Raw genomic sequence first — 16,840 nt, 5'->3', positions numbered from 1 at the left:
AGGTCATTTGGGGCCCACTGCAGGTTGCCTTCTACTCTCAGGGGGATGAATCCATACAGACCTGGGTTCAAATCCTGATTCTGTCACTCGTGAGCTTTGAAATTTTTCTGTGCCTCAGTTTCCTGGCCTGGAAAATGAAGGTAATCATACCTCATGGGGCACTTAGCACAGAACCCGACCACGTAGAAAATAGTAAGTGTGGCCACGTAGTAAATGCTTGGGGACGACAGGGATGTAGGAGGTGCAGGAAAGAAGAGCACAGTAGAGGAGGCAGGGATTCGAGCCCGGGCTTCATCACTCCACTTAACACATCGGTGCATTAGGGCAAGCTAACGTCCACAAGGCTGTGAGGAGGCCCAAATGGGGTCTGGGCTCTGAGGCTGAGCGTCTGCCTTTTCTGGCCATCCCTGGGCCAAGGATCCTTAGGGAAGGCAGAGACACCTGCCTGGCCCATCTCTCGGGACTGATCAGAGATAAGAACTGTCATGATAAGGGAAAGTGCTTTAAAAACTGGAACGCTTAGAATCTTGTTACCAAGAGATACCTGCTCTCCCCTGCCAGCATCCTGCCCTTAGCTCCCTATCATAGCACAGATCTCATTGCACAAAAACTGTCTATTTCTTGCTGTCTCCAAGCATACAAAGGACTCTGCCCTCAGGGAGTTTACATTCTAGTTGGAGAGACAGACAAGAAACAAAATGGTGGGAACGCCCAGGCTGACAGCAGGTGCAGGAGTGAGTGGATCCTGCCCACTCCAAAGACTTAGCAGAAACCTCCAGTTGAGGGAAGCACAATTCCCAAAAAAGGGAGCTAAGCCACAGGATGACTGGCCACTGTCTTGGGCCAGGATGGGCAATGTTGCCAAACCCTTGTGTGGTGAAGAAGGTGCTGGCACTGGAGTCAGGAGGCCCGGGTGGTAGTCTATGCTATTAATCCAAAAAAGCTATATACAGTAGGATTCCAACTATGACATTCTGGAAAAGGCAAAATCTATGTAGAGAGCAGAAAGATCAGTAGTTGCCAGAAGTTGGGGGATGAGTAGGCGGAGCACAGAGGATTTTTAGAACAGCAAAACTACTCTGTCTGATACTATAATGATGGATACATGTCATATACATCTGTCCAAACCTATACAATGTACAACACCAAGAAGGAACCGTTTGGTAAACTAGGCACTGTAGGTGATAACGACGTGTCAGTGTAGGTTCACCAACTGTAACAAATGTACCACTCCGGTGGGGGATGTTCATAGTGTAGGATGCCTGTGTGGGGGTCAAGGGGCACATAGGAAATCTCTGTACTTGCCACTCAATTTTTCTGTGAACCTAAAACTTCTCTAAAAAATAAAGTCTATGAAAACCTAAACAGATAATTTCCCATGAGCTGCTGTTTCCTCGTCTGTAGAACAGAGTCTGCTCCGCCTGGCCCACATGGCTGCAGTTAGGGCCAGATGGGATCTAACACAGAACAATGTGCTGGCCGGCGTTGAGGGTACACTGGTAAGACAGTGAGATGGAACTGCGTCCTGCCAGCTGCTCCACCCAGTGGAGGGCCCTTCACCTCCTTCTCCCCCACCCCAACCCCACCCCAAGACTGCAAGGGTTAACAAATAACATCATCACTCATTCAAACAGCCTCAAAACCCTTCTCTGCACTGCTCTTCAGGCCACACCATCTTTTCTTTCCAGTGAGAACAGGCAACAAGCTACTGTACATTCAAAATTCAAGTATTCGTCTCTCCAAATGGCTCCCACAAGGGCCGGGCAGCTATTTTGAAATCCACGAAACCTCTGCTCACACCCCCTGACCGTCGGCTCTGAACAGATCCCACACACACGAAGTGCCCCACACAGACACTTGCTGAATGACCTTTTTTTTTAAAACCAGGATACAAACCCAGTGAACTCTCCTTTCAGATCCCACATGCCCCCTCCGAGGAGCGGCCCACACAGTTTTTTTTTTTTTCAAAGAAACATTATTTGATCTGAAAAACATCTGGAACCTGTTTCCCCACACTTGACTGGAAGCTTTCAGCCAACATCATCTGCCCAACCACCGAGCAAACACCCTGTTTGCCTGAGCTTGGAGGAGCACCGCTGTGGACGGGGACAGGCGGCTTGATTAACAAGCTCCGGGAAGGTCAGGCTCGGGTCTGACCAGAGGTTTTGCAAACCCTGGAGCAGTGAGTGTAACGACAGGAAAGGTGGGTGGGAGGAGAAAGAGGCCTGGAAATAAAGATCAAGGCCAAGAAGCTTCCTAATGAAGCCGCCCAGGAGCAAAACCCCAGAGGCACAAGCACTTCCGAGGTCATTCTTTCTACAGCGACAGCCATGCCGGTTCTTACCTTCACGAGGCACTGCGGCTGGCAGGCAGGGCCGGGGCTCGTGTTCGCTTGTGTCCCCGGCTCGCGCAACAGTGACCGGCGGAGTGGCAGACAGGAGGCCTCCGAGCTGCCCCAGCCAGCCGACGCGGGAAAGGGCCCCCGAGTCCAGCGCGGACACGGGGGCCGCTCCCGCCTCCTCCGCCGTGAGCATCTCGGCGGCACCCATCTTGGCCGCAGAAGTAATCGGCCGTAAGGCAGCTTTGCCGTAAAAGATGAAAAGTCACGGGCAGACAGTTTTTGACCGTTTGGTTTTACTGCTGCATTTTATCCTATGTAATCTTAGCCCTCGTAGCCGTCCATACAGTGACGCAGAGTTTTCAACCCACATTTCTCATAGAAGTTTGGAACATCCATCAGTGGACATGGGACCAGAGGCCATAAGGAAACAGCAGTGTAGAAGGCTGTCACCTCGTCATACAAAGCTCAGCTCCGGATGTGCATCCTCGTATTTGGGAAACGATACCTCTCTTAATGAAGGAGAAATTTTAGTGAAAAGAGAAAAAGCGTGAGGCTGAAAAAGGAGACCAATCAACAAGAAAAAAAATGTATGATACCACTTTGAAGACAAGAACCTAGGTACAATCCACAAAATCAGTATGTGTAGAGACGTCATGAATCTGCACTATGCATTTTTAATACATTCAAATATTTTATATTTCACAATAAAGTCTTTTTAATTTTGTTATTCGTTCTTCATGTTTCATTATGTCATTTTTAATGAATGTCCCTCTTTTATTTTTCATGTTTTTAGCGTTTGCAGCAAAATTGCCTGATAGCCAATTAGCTGTGCAGCAAAAATGTTGGCAGCAAAGACGCTTAGGTATGAAACTATCTGCAACCCCGTCCGTTTTCAAGTATCCAGATGGAGTCAAGAGGCAAAATTACGTAGCCGAAAGAGAGTGGACCGGAAGGGATCTAAGGCTGGTTCTCCTGCTTTCCAGCTTTGGCAAGTGTGACCTTGGGAGGGCCCTTCATCTGCAATATGGGGATAATCCCTACTCAGCCCAATCCCAATACTGTGAGGAGGATCGTGTGAAATCCTACATGAGAAGTTTCTCTGCAACCTCAAAATCTGGCTGCAAGGGTTAGAAATGGTGATGAGCATTGCCGCTCTAACCCTCCAGAAGCCCAAATCCTTCTGCGCCTTGTACTCTTCAGACTACCTTCTTGTCTCTTACAATGACAATGGATAACATTTACTAAGACTGTGTCGCAGGTCAGGCCCTGGCTTAGGGTTGCAGGTCATGAGTTCCCGCTACCACTCGGTGCCTCGCTGAACCCCTCACCCTGTCCTGGATTTACCATCTGCTCCCAGCCCCCCGTTCTGGAACTCCTCTCTCCATCCTCAGGTGTCGGGCCAGGGAATTTGCCAAATCTAATGGCTCTCCCCAACCTGGCCCTGCAGCTGCTTCTCCCACCCCCCTGTCCTACCCCAAGTCTGAGCCTGGCGGCCATCCCATTCCATCCCTGCCTCTCTGGCCCTGCACCTTTCTGACCTCTGTCTGGGATGCCCATAAAGTGCACTTTCTCACATTCACACCCAAAGCCCTTCCAGCCTCCAGATAGCATCCTATCTCTGTATGAGGGGCACTATTGCCTGCGCTCCGGCTCACAGGTCTGGCAGTCTGGGAGACCCCTCACCTGGTGACCTGGGTGACCACCTCTGGCACCATGAGCACACCTGCCTCTCCCTCCTCTTCCTGCTCACCCCCGTGCCCAGGCCTGGGGCCTCTGGAAACTTCTTCTGCAGGTCCCACCCTTGACCTCTGAGGAACTTGGAAATCTCTTGCCCTTTGTTTGACCTCTACCACCCCCGTGGTTCTTCTCAGATGTGAACTTCCCCAATGGGCCTGTTAGCTCCAATTTCTGCTGCAAGGGGCATTGCCTTTATCACTGGCTCTTTCCTGCCAGCATTTCAATAGCTCAGGTGCCCCTTGTCTCCCTGCACACTTCCGGTCTGTGTGCCCGCCCCGCCGTGTCCTCTTCGCATTCACTCCTCTCTCCCTGACAGGGCTTGCCGACGGCCGGCTGGGTTAGGTTGGTACACTTTTTCCCATGCCTGTCTGACCTCTTCCGGCCAGCTGCAGGTGACCACTCTGTATCCTCCCCCCCCGAGTGAGTCCCGCCACCTCAAAGCTTCCACTTTCCACCCCCTGACACTGAGGACCCAAATCTAGGCCTCCAGCCCTGCCTGCTCTTCTCAGCAGACTCATGGGGCACCTGCCTCCAGGCGTACATAGGGTCCTCAGATTCAGCGTCTGCAGAGTCGCTGCCACTGGCCTTTGTCCCTGTACATCTAGTTCTCTTGTGTCCCCTGCAGGAAGCCGTAGTAATGGGACAGTGTCCTATCACCCCTGCCATGCTGATCATCATCGACCGCATGTCCCTTCACTCTCCAAAGCGTCTTGTTTTAGAGGACAGGCTATATCCTCAGCTTCACCCTTACCTGTGTCACAAAAACCCAAGAGTCATACCAACCCTCTCTCTGCCACTATCCCGGTTCCTCCGGTCACCAAGGCCTATGGATGTCACTTCCTTATACCTCTCAAAGTCCATGCCACGGCTTATGCCCTCACCTAGATTGAGTGCTTCAGCAGGGTGCCCTCCCTGCCTCCAACCTCCTCTTTCTTCCATTCTTCCACCTGCACTGCCATGGTGACCTTCCTGATTCGCTAACCTGATCGCATTCACCAGCCCCTCCTGGGGCCCCCCTTCATGCTTTGCCTATTCACCGTCCACAGGTCAGCTCCGGTCACCTCCTCTTGGAGGCCTCCCCTGACTGCCACTCAGCTTGGCTGCCTTGCCCCGTCCTCGTGGTACCTGCAGCTCCTCTATCACAGCACTGACACCACACGACCCTGCATTTGCCAGCCACCTGTCTGCCTCCCCACCTAGTTTGGGAGCTCCGTGGTGGCGCCTTTTGTTTTTGATCTCAAGGCACTAACATGGTGTCTGTGTGTTCAATAAATATGTGTTAAGTGAATCGCTTCATATGCCTAACACTAAGTCGTGCCTGGCTGCTGCCCTTGGAACAAATGCACTTGGCTGCCCCCTGCATGAATTCATGCTCCTCTTCTGCCCCTTCTGGCCCCGGATGAGCGAATCTGCCCCGTCCATCTGGGGCTGCTCTAACCAGCCTTACTCTGGCTGTCAGGAGCCCTATGTCCCGCCTCTACTAATCATTTTGTGATCGCAGCAGCCCTGATTTTTCTGTTCTGTGTGTAAAGAGAAGGATGGGAGGCGGACTAGTTAGCTCCCAGGTCTCTTTCAGCACAGAGAGTCTGTGACGCTGCCATCTATGTCCTGACTTGTGTCCCTGCTCTGGGCCCGTGAAGGCAAGGAGGTGGCCCCCAGAAGGCAGCAACACAGACACTGCAGGCCCAGGGTGGCGTGGGGCTCTGCCCACCCCAGCCAGGACGAGGATGCTCAGAGTCTCCTGCTTTCTGGGAAGGAGAAAGGAGCAGAGCCTGCCTGGAAACCCAAGGGACAGCAGGACTCCTTGTTACTTCTCTCTAATGCAATGTACATTCCCCCACTTAAAGGCAATTTCTTCACTTCAAAAGGATTCCAGCTGGTTAAATTCAAGGTGAAGAATAAGCCTCCGTCAAGAAGCTTCTCAGGGGCCTTTCAGTTTGCATCGTCTTGAGAAGGGATGCATTTTAAGACGTTTGCCTCTTAATGTTTGTCAAAGCACCCAGGGAGAAAGCTTCTTCTTATTTCGACACCTCTCTCAGCTCTCAGGGCTGTTGGCGCAGGGACCATCCACATCTCCCTGCACGACTTTGCCTTTTGGGAAACCCGCTGGACTTGTCTCCAGGCTTTCCCCTTCCTAGCCACAAGCCCCCACCCACGCTGGGTGGAGGAGAGACTAGCGCTGGCTTTGGGGTCCACCAGGCTTACCTAGACACCCAGCAGCTTAAAAGGCAAACCATGGGACTCACACATCTCACAGTTCACACTGCAGGAGGTGTCCATTCATTCATTCTCTACTCACTCACCTGGTCAGCCAACGTGGGGTCTGCAGTGCTGGTAAGGGGCTGTGGGTGGTCTTACTTTCTTAGAGCTTATACACTGGCCAAGGCTCTGGGAGATAGAAATAAGCCACCACAATACAAGCCAGAGGAAGTAAATGCTAGGTCTGGTGGATAGGGACATTTAAAAAGCTCAAAGAAGAGACCAGCCAGGGATGAAGAGAGGGCCAAGAGGGAGGCAGTCACGGAAGGCTTCTTAGAAGAAGCATTTTGCTGTGGTCAGAGTGTCCCAGAATGCAGGGTCCAGATGTGGGAAGTGGCCTGAGCAACAGTGTGCAGGCAGGAAGACCTCTGGGAGGCACAGAGGCACTGTCCCAGTCCACTGCACCCCTCCTTCCAGGGCCTTGGGGCTTGCTTGGTGACAGGGGGAGAGGGAGCTTCCCAAGGCATGCCCCCTGGCAGCTGCTGCTTTGGTGGCATTGCTTTAATCACCTTTGAGACAAGGCATTGTCCCCACATAGCTGGTTGCTACCTGCTTGCCCTTTCTCATCAGGCCCTAGGCCCAGAGGGAACACTCTCCATCCTCTTCTCTGTCACTAAGGGCTCCCCTGCCTGCACTTTTGAGAGACCCTATTCCCAGATAGCATCCACTTCCTCTCCAACTTTACCAGTTGCTCTCTCTCTAGAGGTGCTTGCTCCCTCTACCCCTTCAGGAAAGCTCTACCCATCCTCTCATCTCCCACTGTCCTTGGCCCTTCCCATTGTCCTGTCTCCTCTTCACCACCACCCTCCTTAGCAATCACTGCTTTCTGTCCCAGGAAAGCTTCCATTCAGCAAGCCCTCGTCAGTAGTACCAGCATCCTGATGTCTGCCCTGAGGGCCATTGCCAGTGGGCCAGTGCTCAAGCCTTTGGAGTTGGGCAGGGTTTAAACCCTGGCTCTGCCACTTTCCAGCTCTGGACTTGCTCTGATTAATTCCTTCCACAGGAATTTCTCTCGTTTTTCTGACCCAATATCTTTCTCCCCTTCTGATAACTAGCATCTTGATTCTCCTTTGGAGGAACCATTCTCTTCTGGGGCTACCCAGGGTCATTAGTTCAAGGATAGGCATGTGATCTAAGCAGGACAAATCTTGGGGTTTTTAATGGTTGAAAAGCATCAATCTATTCCCATGGGGATTGATAAACTGATAACACAAATCTGAAGCTGATGGGGTTGTCTTTGCCACCACAAGGAAAGAGTCTCTCCAGACATAAAACCAGCATAAGATAAAGTAGAGAACAGGGAAAAATAGATTTCTGGTGGCGTTGTTGGGCACCTGGATCCAGCCATGCCTGAAGCTATCCCTGGAGTTTCAGTTTGTGAACCAACAATTTCTTCCCTCTTTGGCATAAGCCAGTTGGAACTGGCTTTTGTCACTTGCTACTAACAGTCTCAACTAAAGAAATACTTCACTTGCAGACCTGATGAAAACTTTAAATGAAATGACACATAAATAGTATCCAGTATAAAGTCTCAATTAATGGTGTTTTTCCGGAACTCTAACTGAATCTGCCTTGTCAAACATTGGTTAAATTTCCAAAAAAAAAAAAAAAGTCAACTTCTATAGTAGTAGAATATTACTTTTTCCTCCTTTGTTTCCAATTTTTTCTCTGTGAAATCTCTACCCTTCAGGGCTTTCTTAACCACAGCTCTGTGTCCCTCATAAGTCTCCAGGTTTTCTCCCTCATCCCGCCTCTAGACTGAGACAGGGTGGGAAATTTCATGACCTGGTGGGGGTGATGTCTTCGCTGCATTCCACGCCTATACCCCAGGACAATGCGTGTGAACCAAGCGGAATCAAATGCACACTTCCCACCTTGCTTCAAACCAAGTACACCAGGTACTCAGAAAAGTCTGCACTGCCATCTAGTGGACATCTGCTATAATATCACACAGAGTGGAGACCTTTGAGAATCCCTTCTGGGACAGTCACTGGGCTGCGAAAGTATTTTGGTTCAACCTCATTACTCCTTCAGTGGCAGAGCCAAGGACAAGTGAATTAATGGCGAAGTCGAGCAACTTGTCCCAGGAGCAGCACTCTCTCTTCCCTAAAGGACTGGGCTCCTGCCCCGCTTCTGCAGCCCTCCCCATCCTGATCCAAGTGTTAGAATCTTAGTGGCCTATGTTTCGTCTGTTTCTCCCACATGTCCACCAGTGTGACCCCGGCCAAGTGTCCCCAGGGAGGAGACTGACAGGTGCATGTGTGCACATGCATGTGCATGCATGGTCATGTGTGTGAGGCTTGGGAGGGTTGAGGGTGAACAGTTCCAGAAAGAGAGAAAAATCTACCCTCTACATCTGAGGACCCCCCACCCCAGAACTTGCTGTTTTGTTGTGTTTGTCCTGACCGCCATCAGGCCTGATCAACAGCAGCACTGACAGTCCCCAGGGCAGACGGACAGAGGGGAAGAGCCCGCAGTGGCCTCTCCCTGCTGTGGCACACGGAGGGGACCAGAAGGCTGTGTGCGTGGTGTGCAAGGGGTCACATCCTGACCGTGGCCCTTCTGTCTCCACTCATTTGTGGCCTGATTCCTGGCCACATCACAGTCCTTGTATGTAGGTTGACCTGGGCACCTCCTAGTAAAATACCGCAGATGAAGCGAGAGTCACCCTCCACTGCTGACACTTCGGGGGCTCAGTGTGACCCAGGAGTCAAGGAAGAAAGAAACAGAGACCGGAACACTAGAGCAGTGCCCCCGGACCTGGCCTGGCCGCTGGAAGCAGCAGCCACAGTCCCACTTCCATGGCCCTCCCCCAGCCTTACTACATCCCCAAACTCCAGGAAGCTTCCAGAACAAGATAGTACTAGCATTTCCCAGTAGAAAGAATCGTTTTTTCCAATTCCTAAAAATGCTTCAGTTTTCTATTTCAGACATGTGTGAGCAAACGTTGAGATGTGTTTCGTATTGCAATGACGGAGTCAGGATGCTCCCCTCTGCTTGTTTAGCCTACGTGAGACGCACTGCCCATTACAGACTAGCTCCTCCGCATTGAGAAGCTCATTCTGAAAGCCCAGCCACCTTGCACCTTGAGAAAGGACTCCTTCTCTCCTCCTTCTCTCTGCCGTCTCCAAAGCACACAAGCTGGTCTCCACGTACACCGAGGAGTTCCACGTACTCTGGGAGCAGGCAAAGTCCCCGCAGAGCAGCCCGAGACCCACTAAAGCTCTCCGTCTGCAAACCCCCATCACAGCCCAACCTCCTCCAAAGCCATGGGGCTGTTCTCAGAAGGGCACATGCTTGTGGCATCCGTCACCTGGGACCCCCAGACCCATCCCAGATGGCCCTGCACACGGCTTCAAGTCGCCCAGAAGAACAAGCTCAGAGGGAAACCAAGACCCGTGGCCCTCCTCCTCCAGGCCAGGCTTGCTCACTTACCTCCAAGGCCCCAGGGAACTTGACTATGGGCTCAGCCCAGTGAGTGATCTTTTGTCTGTAGTTGTTGCAGTCAGGAACAAACATGCAGCCAACGTTCCCCAGCTCTGGGTAGAAAACTTCAAGGCCCCTATGGAGAGAGGGAGATGGTCAGCCCACGTCAGTTCTGGGGGAGAGCCTGGAGAGCTCACATGCTTCAGTCTAGCACCGTTGGGAACGTGGAGTCGAGTGCAATCAAATCCTAGGCCTGCTATGAAGTAGTCGTGGCACCTAACTGGTGTGACCAGTGTGGTTTAAGAGTTACTTGACCTCTTGGTGCCTCAGTTTGTTCACCTGTAAACTGGGGACACTGACAGTACCTCCTTATAGTGTTGGCGTGAGGAGTAAAGAAGGCAGTCAGTGTTTACGACAGAACCAGCGTGTCATCAGGAGTCAGAAGGTGTTAACCGTCACCTGTATCTGCTTCTCAGAAAGAACGCACATACTGAGGCAAATCTGGTCAGTGTCTTTAAAGTAGGATCGGGTTTACAAGAGCAATATTTACACTTGCTTTCCAAGAACGTTCTCTTTAAATGAAGAAAGGGTTAGCAAATGAGCACAGCCTTCTTCACGGAGACAGGCATCTGTCAACCCTAAACAATCCAGATCCTCTCCGTGTCTGCAATCCTCACGGGTAACTCCATAGCCCCCACCTTTGGGTCAAGCGTTGCCCAATAACCTAGGCTCTCGACCTACCAGTCCCTGCGCTTTCAAAATGCAAATGTCTCCTGGGGTGTAAACTATGTGATCACTGAGACAGTAGTATGAATCCGTTTGTCTGCTTTTTTCCTGCAAAGACCTAAACAGCACGAATGCTCCGAGAATCTATTTCAGCGGGAGGGCTGCTCTCATAACTCCACCAAGGTTAGCCTTAAGGGCTCACCTGTAACCAAAACTCAGGGATGTAAACCAGGCTGTCAAATAGATATTTAAAAAAAAATCATTGTGCCAACTTTTTTTTTTTTTTAACTTGCCCTTCCTCTCTGTCCCTCTGTCATTTTTTATCACCAAGACCCAGGGTCTCTGTAGGGTACATTTGGTTAAGATGATTCACTGACATGGGGCGCCTGGGTGGCACAGCGGTTAAGCGTCTGCCTTCGGCTCAGGGCGTGATCCCGGCGTTATGGGATCGAGCCCCACATCAGGCTCCTCCGCTATGAACTTGCTTCTTCCTCTCCCACTCCCCCTGCTTGTGTTCCCTCTCTCGCTGGCTGTCTCTATCTCTGTCGAATAAATAAATAAAATCTTAAAAAAAAAAAAAGATGATTCACTGACAGAGAAGGGGTGGATTCTTAGCCTTTGCTGAAAAGCCCAGCGTGGCTGAGCAGCTCCGTCTGCCAGTGGTCACTCAGAGCTGGCCACGATTCCCTTGCTGGGGTGATGCCTGGAGGAGACCCAGTGAAGAGATAGTGAGGGAACAGATCTGGAGGGGGAGCTCCCAAGTTCTGGATCTGGGAGAAAGGCAAGGACAGCCTCCTGGTGGGGAGCCTCACATTCCCCTCCCGTCCCACCCTTCCGGTGGCTCCTGAGGTCCCACCTGGGGTGCTGGCAGCCGGAGCCTACCACATCCAGCAGATAACGGGCGCTTCTGCGGGCCAGCACCCCTGAGGAGCCTCGGGCCGGTTAGCTCAGCTTCCGGTTTGCTCTGCTCACTTGTTTCTCTTACCTCTTGGTGAGGTTACAGTAATTCCTTTTGGATGCCATGCTTTGGATGGCATTTGAACAAGTTTTAGGGATGGGTTTTCATTTTTCCTCACAGCAACATTTTTCAAAAATTTTTTTGAGAGAGAGTGAAAGAAGGAGAGAGCATACCCATGTGGCGGGAGGGGTAGGGGGAGAGGGGAAGAGAGAATCCTAAGCAGGTTCCACAGTCCGCTCAGAGCCCGACATGGGGCTCCATCTCCCAACCCTGAGATCATGACCTGTGCGGAGACGAAGAGTCTGACCAGAGGGGCCTTCCCCAGGGAACAAATGGGTCTCCTCTTTTTATCCTGGTAGAATTGCTGCAAATGTTAGAACAGTTAAGCAAAAGCAGCACGTCGATGCTCTCTGAGCGGGCCTCAAGCCACTGAGTGCGCCCTGGAAAGGTAGGTGCCAGGAGACCAGGGATTGGGTCCGTGCCCCCAGCCCTGGTCACACCGTGGGGCACTGCCAGCCCGGTGTCGGAAAAGCCCCTGTTGCTTCACACAGCAGGCAGGGCTGGGGGGGCATGTGTGGGCCTCCGTCCTGTTCGCAGTTTTACCAAAGGCTTGGGTCAGGACACAGAAGGCAAATCTATTTGATTTGTGAGCCGCACAAAGTTGATTAATAGCAGTGATCAAGTGTGTCATTGATTAAAACAGATGATCCAATCAGCCTAAAAACAGATCTGGACAAGCCTGAGATGAATGAATAGAACATTGAATTTAGCACGAACACGCTTTCGAACCTCTGCCTTCTTTTCGCACTGCCTTCCTGCTCGAGGGGTACGTCACACGGGGCATGTTCTGTCTCCAGCCCCAGAGCTGGGGCACTTCCGGGAGCACAAGGCCCTGGGAGCGCGGAGGGGAGGGCAGGGGGCTCTGGTCCCAGCTCGGTCTCCATCTCACACTGCATGGGGGCCGGGGAAAGGGAGTGGGTCCGGGGCATCACAAACATATTACTTCCTCCCATACGACAGTACCTCAAAGCAGCCTCTCCCAAATGAGTAAACAGACACCCAAGGAAAGGGCGGCAACTAACGCAGGGTCTCGTTGTTGGTGAACGGAGGGCACGGGACGTGGGTGTGGCGGACAGTGTCCCTGATGCCCCCAGTGATCCCTGCCCCCTGGTTCTCCCAGCTGAGTGTGACCCTCCCCTTGAGTGGGGGCTCGATTCAGCGACTCGCTTCGAAAGGAGAAGGATGTCACTTCCAAGATTATGCTGCAAGAAGACTGGGGCTCCTCTCACACACGCTCCCCCTCAGAGCCTGGCTCCAGGGGAAGCACCTGCCATGTTGTGAATGGCCCCACACACAGGCCATGTGGCAGGCAGGGGACCAAGGCCTGTCAACAGCTACGCCAGCGAGCTCGGGAGCCGAGCACCCCAGCCCGGCCAGTCCACCCCTTCAGATGAGGCCGCAGCTTTAGGGCGACCTCCTGAGAGGCCCCGAGCCGGAGCTGCCCCGCTGAACCCCGCCCCGAGAAAACGGGACGCGACAAAGGTGAGCGGCCGCTCCATTTGAATGCATTTGTGCGGCCGCGGAGAACTATCCCAGTGGTCTGTCTGACTCCCCCTGCGCCCCACGGCCTCCCCGGGGAGTCGCTGCGTTTCTCTGGGCTTCTGTCTGACAGGACTGTCGCTGAAGTCCCTTCAACATTGTAAGAAGCGGATCTGAGGCAAACTGCTCCCTGGGTGTCCCTGTGCAAAGGGCCCAGAATTGCAGTGGCCTGAAAGCGAGGATGACAGGAAGGCCCACGGAGGTCTGAGGGGGCTCGGTGGGCACCCCAGCCTCCCCTGCACGGTTCTCAGGGACCAAGTGTGGGGCGCCAGCCTTGGGAAAGAGCAATGGGTCTGTCTCCAACCGACACTTCCAGAAGTGGGGCCCAGAAGCCAGGCTCCCAGGGAAGAACAGAGGATGGAGGAGGACGCCCAGCTTAGAAGAGCTGTGGGTGAGGGCAGAGCATGACATCCCAGCATCTGAAGGGCTGTCAGGAGGCAGAGAAACAAAGCTTGTTTTGTCCGCGGCAGAACTGGAAGGAGGGCCGTGAGTGAGACAGGCGGCCCTGCCTTGAGACGGGACGTGCCCTCTGAAGGGGTGGAGCTTCCAACACCCCCCGGAGGGCTTGGGGGGCAGCTCGGGGCCTCCAGCAGAGGCGGCGGGAGAGGGCTGTTGAGCGGACTCACCCAAAGCGTGCGGGTTAGATGACCGGTTCTTTCGCTGCTGAGACTCAACCTAAGTTGTTTTTTGTCTTTTGTTTTTTAAGACAGAGAGAGAATGTTAAGCAGGCTCCATGCCCGGCATGGAGCCCAACATGGGGCTCAGTCTCACGGCCGGAGATCATGACCTGGGCTGAAATCAAGAGTCGGCCGCCCAACTGACGGCCACCCAGGCGCCCCCGAACCCAGGCTCTGATCTCAGTTTTTGTCGATCTACTCAGGCTTACCTCAGGGGTAGGTAAGGTACTACTCTGGAAGAGCTTTTCTCTTAGCAGTGTTTTCCTACCGCTTGTCCCTAGACATAAAATTCCTCTTTTCTAGATTCGTGCCCTCAGCTATGAGGGCCTAACTTTAAAAATTCCCTTTTAGACTCTAAATACCATGGGAGGGGCGGCCTCTCTGGGGGCTCTCTTGGCCAGGCGAGAAGCCTGAGCTGAGCAGGGTTCTTGGGGAGGGGGGGCCCTAGCACAGGAGGTACTGACCCTCCTTGGGGGGCTGGCGTGTCCATAATGTGTTCTCAGTTAGTGATGATATTTTACCAACGAAAATCTTCAGCAGTCATGAAGACAAACCTCCAGTTTTGCGGGGATGGTTTATAATGGGACATTTCCTACCATGTGGTAGGTTCGTGTTTCTCAAACTGGGGTTCTGCTGGTGTATTCTAGGCAGTCCTGAGAATGGCTCCTGCAAAGGACCCAAATTCATAGGCTGCACCCCAGCCCCCAGTGTGACAGCATCGGGAAGTGGGGGGTGCCTTCCACTAGGCGAGGGCATAGTAAGGAGACAGCGGTCTGTGAATCAGGAAGCAGTTCTCACCAGACGCCCTGCTGGTAGCTCCAGAAGGATGGGAAGTAAATTTCTGCTGTTTGTGAGGTGCCCTGCGCCGGCATTTTGTTACAGCAGCCTGAAGTCGACTAAGACAACTCCCCTTTCCTCGAGTTTGAGAAGCTCCGAGCCCCTGGACGAAGGTCAGCGGCCAGAGGCAGGTGGGGAGTGTCGAGTGTACAGTCAGACAAGAGGGGCTGAACCCCGGCTCTGCCACTTGCAAGGTGTGTGAACTCTGCGGACAACAGGTTCTTTGATCTCTGGGGCGGCCTCACCGGCAAGACGAGGATGCTCATACAGCCGTCCGAGCTCCCTCCAGGCCCCAAGCTCTCAGGCTAGCAGGGCACCAGCATGCGTGTGCGTGTGTGCACGTGTGTGCGCGTGTGTGTGTGCGTGCACGTGTGTGTGTGTGTGTGTGTGTGTGTGTGTGTGTGTGTGTGTGTGTGTGGAGGTCTGCAGGGCAGAGCCTAGGGCAGCTGGGGCCCAGGCTGGTCACCCCCAGTGACCGTACACATATCATCACTTTCTAAGTGTTCCACAGAGAACGTGGGAAGCACAGAGGCACTCCGTCGTGGGCCTTATCGTGGTCCAGCCCAGCTGACGTCCCCAGCTCCTGGGGACTTGATCTTCTGCCTACCCGAGTAAGATGGCTGCAGCCCTGGGGGAAGGTTCCACTCTGCAGAGCGCCTGGAGGCTTGGAGCCCATGTGAGAGGCAGCCACGTTCCCTCCTTCTCCCACACAAAACTTCACCCACAATTGTTTCACCAGAGTTTTAAAAATGTACTGATAAGAGCAGGGTGTGTATTACCTTTTTGGGGAGGGAGGAGGGGTTTCAGCTTCCTAACTTTTTAAGAGAAAACATCTATTTATCTTTCTAAAAGTCACATTTGTAAGAATTCAAATGTATACAAGGAGACAGAGTAAGAAAGGAAAGTTCTTCCCCACTCTCTCACTTCTGATGGCTTTAGTGGGACACCGGCCTCCTTGGCCACCAAACCGGCAAAGGGCGTTGGCAGCGAAGTGCCCCGGGCCACCCTCAGGATGAGCCATGGGTCCAGGATGATCGGGACTGGCTTTTCTAACTGGTGGTCAGTGAGGAGAAAGCTGACGGAGGCAGGGAGAGGCTCGTGCCCTCGGAGGGAAAAAGTCCACCCCTGACGCCCGGCCTCCTCTCCAGATAACACCCAGAGGCCACACTCCCTAAAAGGCCCACCTGTCCCACACTCCTGGGCCCTCGTCGCTGGAAGGCAAACAACCGCCTCTCACACAGGGAGAGACCAATCCACGCCCTCTGTCAACTGCCACTATTCTTTAAAATGCCACTTTGCTGGGGGGAAGGGAGCAGCCGGGGCTGCAGGGAGCGATGGTCCCTCAGGGTCCCAGCAGGGAGGGTGAAGCCAGCCTCTCAGGTCTGGAGGCCCCTGGGGTGTGAGGGGAGCTGACCAGGTCCGTACACCATCTGGGGCTGGGAGACTGCTGTCTGGAAGGCAGGATCCCGTCTCAAGTTCTTTCCTTAATGCCGTTCTCCATCCAGGTGGTCTCGAAGGCTCACTTACTCTCTTCCTGTCCACAGAGGCTGCCTGAGCCCCCGGGGACACCCCTCCTTGAGATCTCAAGCCCCATTTTGACCTGCCCCCTTGCTTTCCGGAGTCCTGCCCAGCCTTACTTGCAGAGGACGGCATCGGTGTCAGACAGGGCCTCGTACAGACACAGGTCGCCTTCCTCCTCGTCTCTGGTGATCACCATTGTGAGACCCAGAAACAGGGCTGCCACGGCCAGCCTCATTGTCCAGTCCACGCACACCTGGAACAGAAGGAGCTTTTAGAGCTGCGGGGCCCTCTGCAGGGGGCGCCCTTCTCACCCTGCGCGTCCCTGCCCCAGGGTCCCCCTTGGAGGAACAGAGACCTCTGGTAAACAGAAGGAGAAGGGCGGCCGCTGCCTGGGCTCCGGCAGCCAGTCTGCCACCCGGACACAGGTATCTTGGGACGATCTGGGCCTGCTCCAAGCCGGACTCAGTTTGCAGTCGGCTGAGGCCCCTCCTCCATGGGAGCAGGGCTTTGCTGGCCATTAATCCCGGGGGCCGGGGCAGAAGGGCTTATATAAGCCTGTCGCCCCAGCTCCTCGTCCTGTCCCCGCCACTCGCCCCATGTGCAATCAGCTGGCCTTGGGCCAGCCTGCTTCTTTGGCTTTAAGGCAAACCCCGGGAGCTGGTGATCCCAGACTTTGGGTTCTGGGGTCCTTGCGAGAGCAAGACCTTGGTCGTTTTTCTAGGAGCAGGGCTCTGGCTAGGCTGTGCCCCTTGGACAGCT

The 16,840-nt window shown here is 53.5% G+C and overlaps 1 protein-coding gene across 4 annotated transcripts in view; it reads right to left on the bottom strand.

Moving 5' to 3' along the window:
• The window catches only part of PEBP4 (phosphatidylethanolamine binding protein 4), a 244,906-nt gene that overhangs the window by 179,304 nt on the left and 48,762 nt on the right, over positions 1-16,840 (bottom strand). For 2 of the 4 annotated variants that reach the window (XM_045774003.2, XM_087866624.1), the window contains exons 2-3: positions 16,198-16,334; positions 9,773-9,899 (exon numbers count right to left, since the gene is read on the bottom strand). In XM_045774003.2, coding sequence (XP_045629959.1) covers positions 9,773-9,899; positions 16,198-16,316 — 246 coding nt within the window. In that variant the 5' untranslated portion in view covers positions 16,317-16,334. Of the gene's footprint in view, positions 1-9,772; positions 9,900-16,197; positions 16,335-16,436; positions 16,767-16,840 lie in introns of those variants that run through there. The other 2 variants (XM_045774004.2, XM_045774002.2) reach the window with 2 other exon arrangements.

This window comes from Ursus americanus, chromosome 13 (genome assembly GCF_024610735.1).
Source record: "Ursus americanus isolate L20-20 chromosome 13, mUrsAme1.1.p, whole genome shotgun sequence".
NCBI lineage: Eukaryota > Metazoa > Chordata > Mammalia > Carnivora > Ursidae > Ursus > Ursus americanus.
The sequence above is the reverse complement of the archived record's forward strand: the minus strand, read 5'-3'. Positions and strand labels throughout refer to the sequence as shown.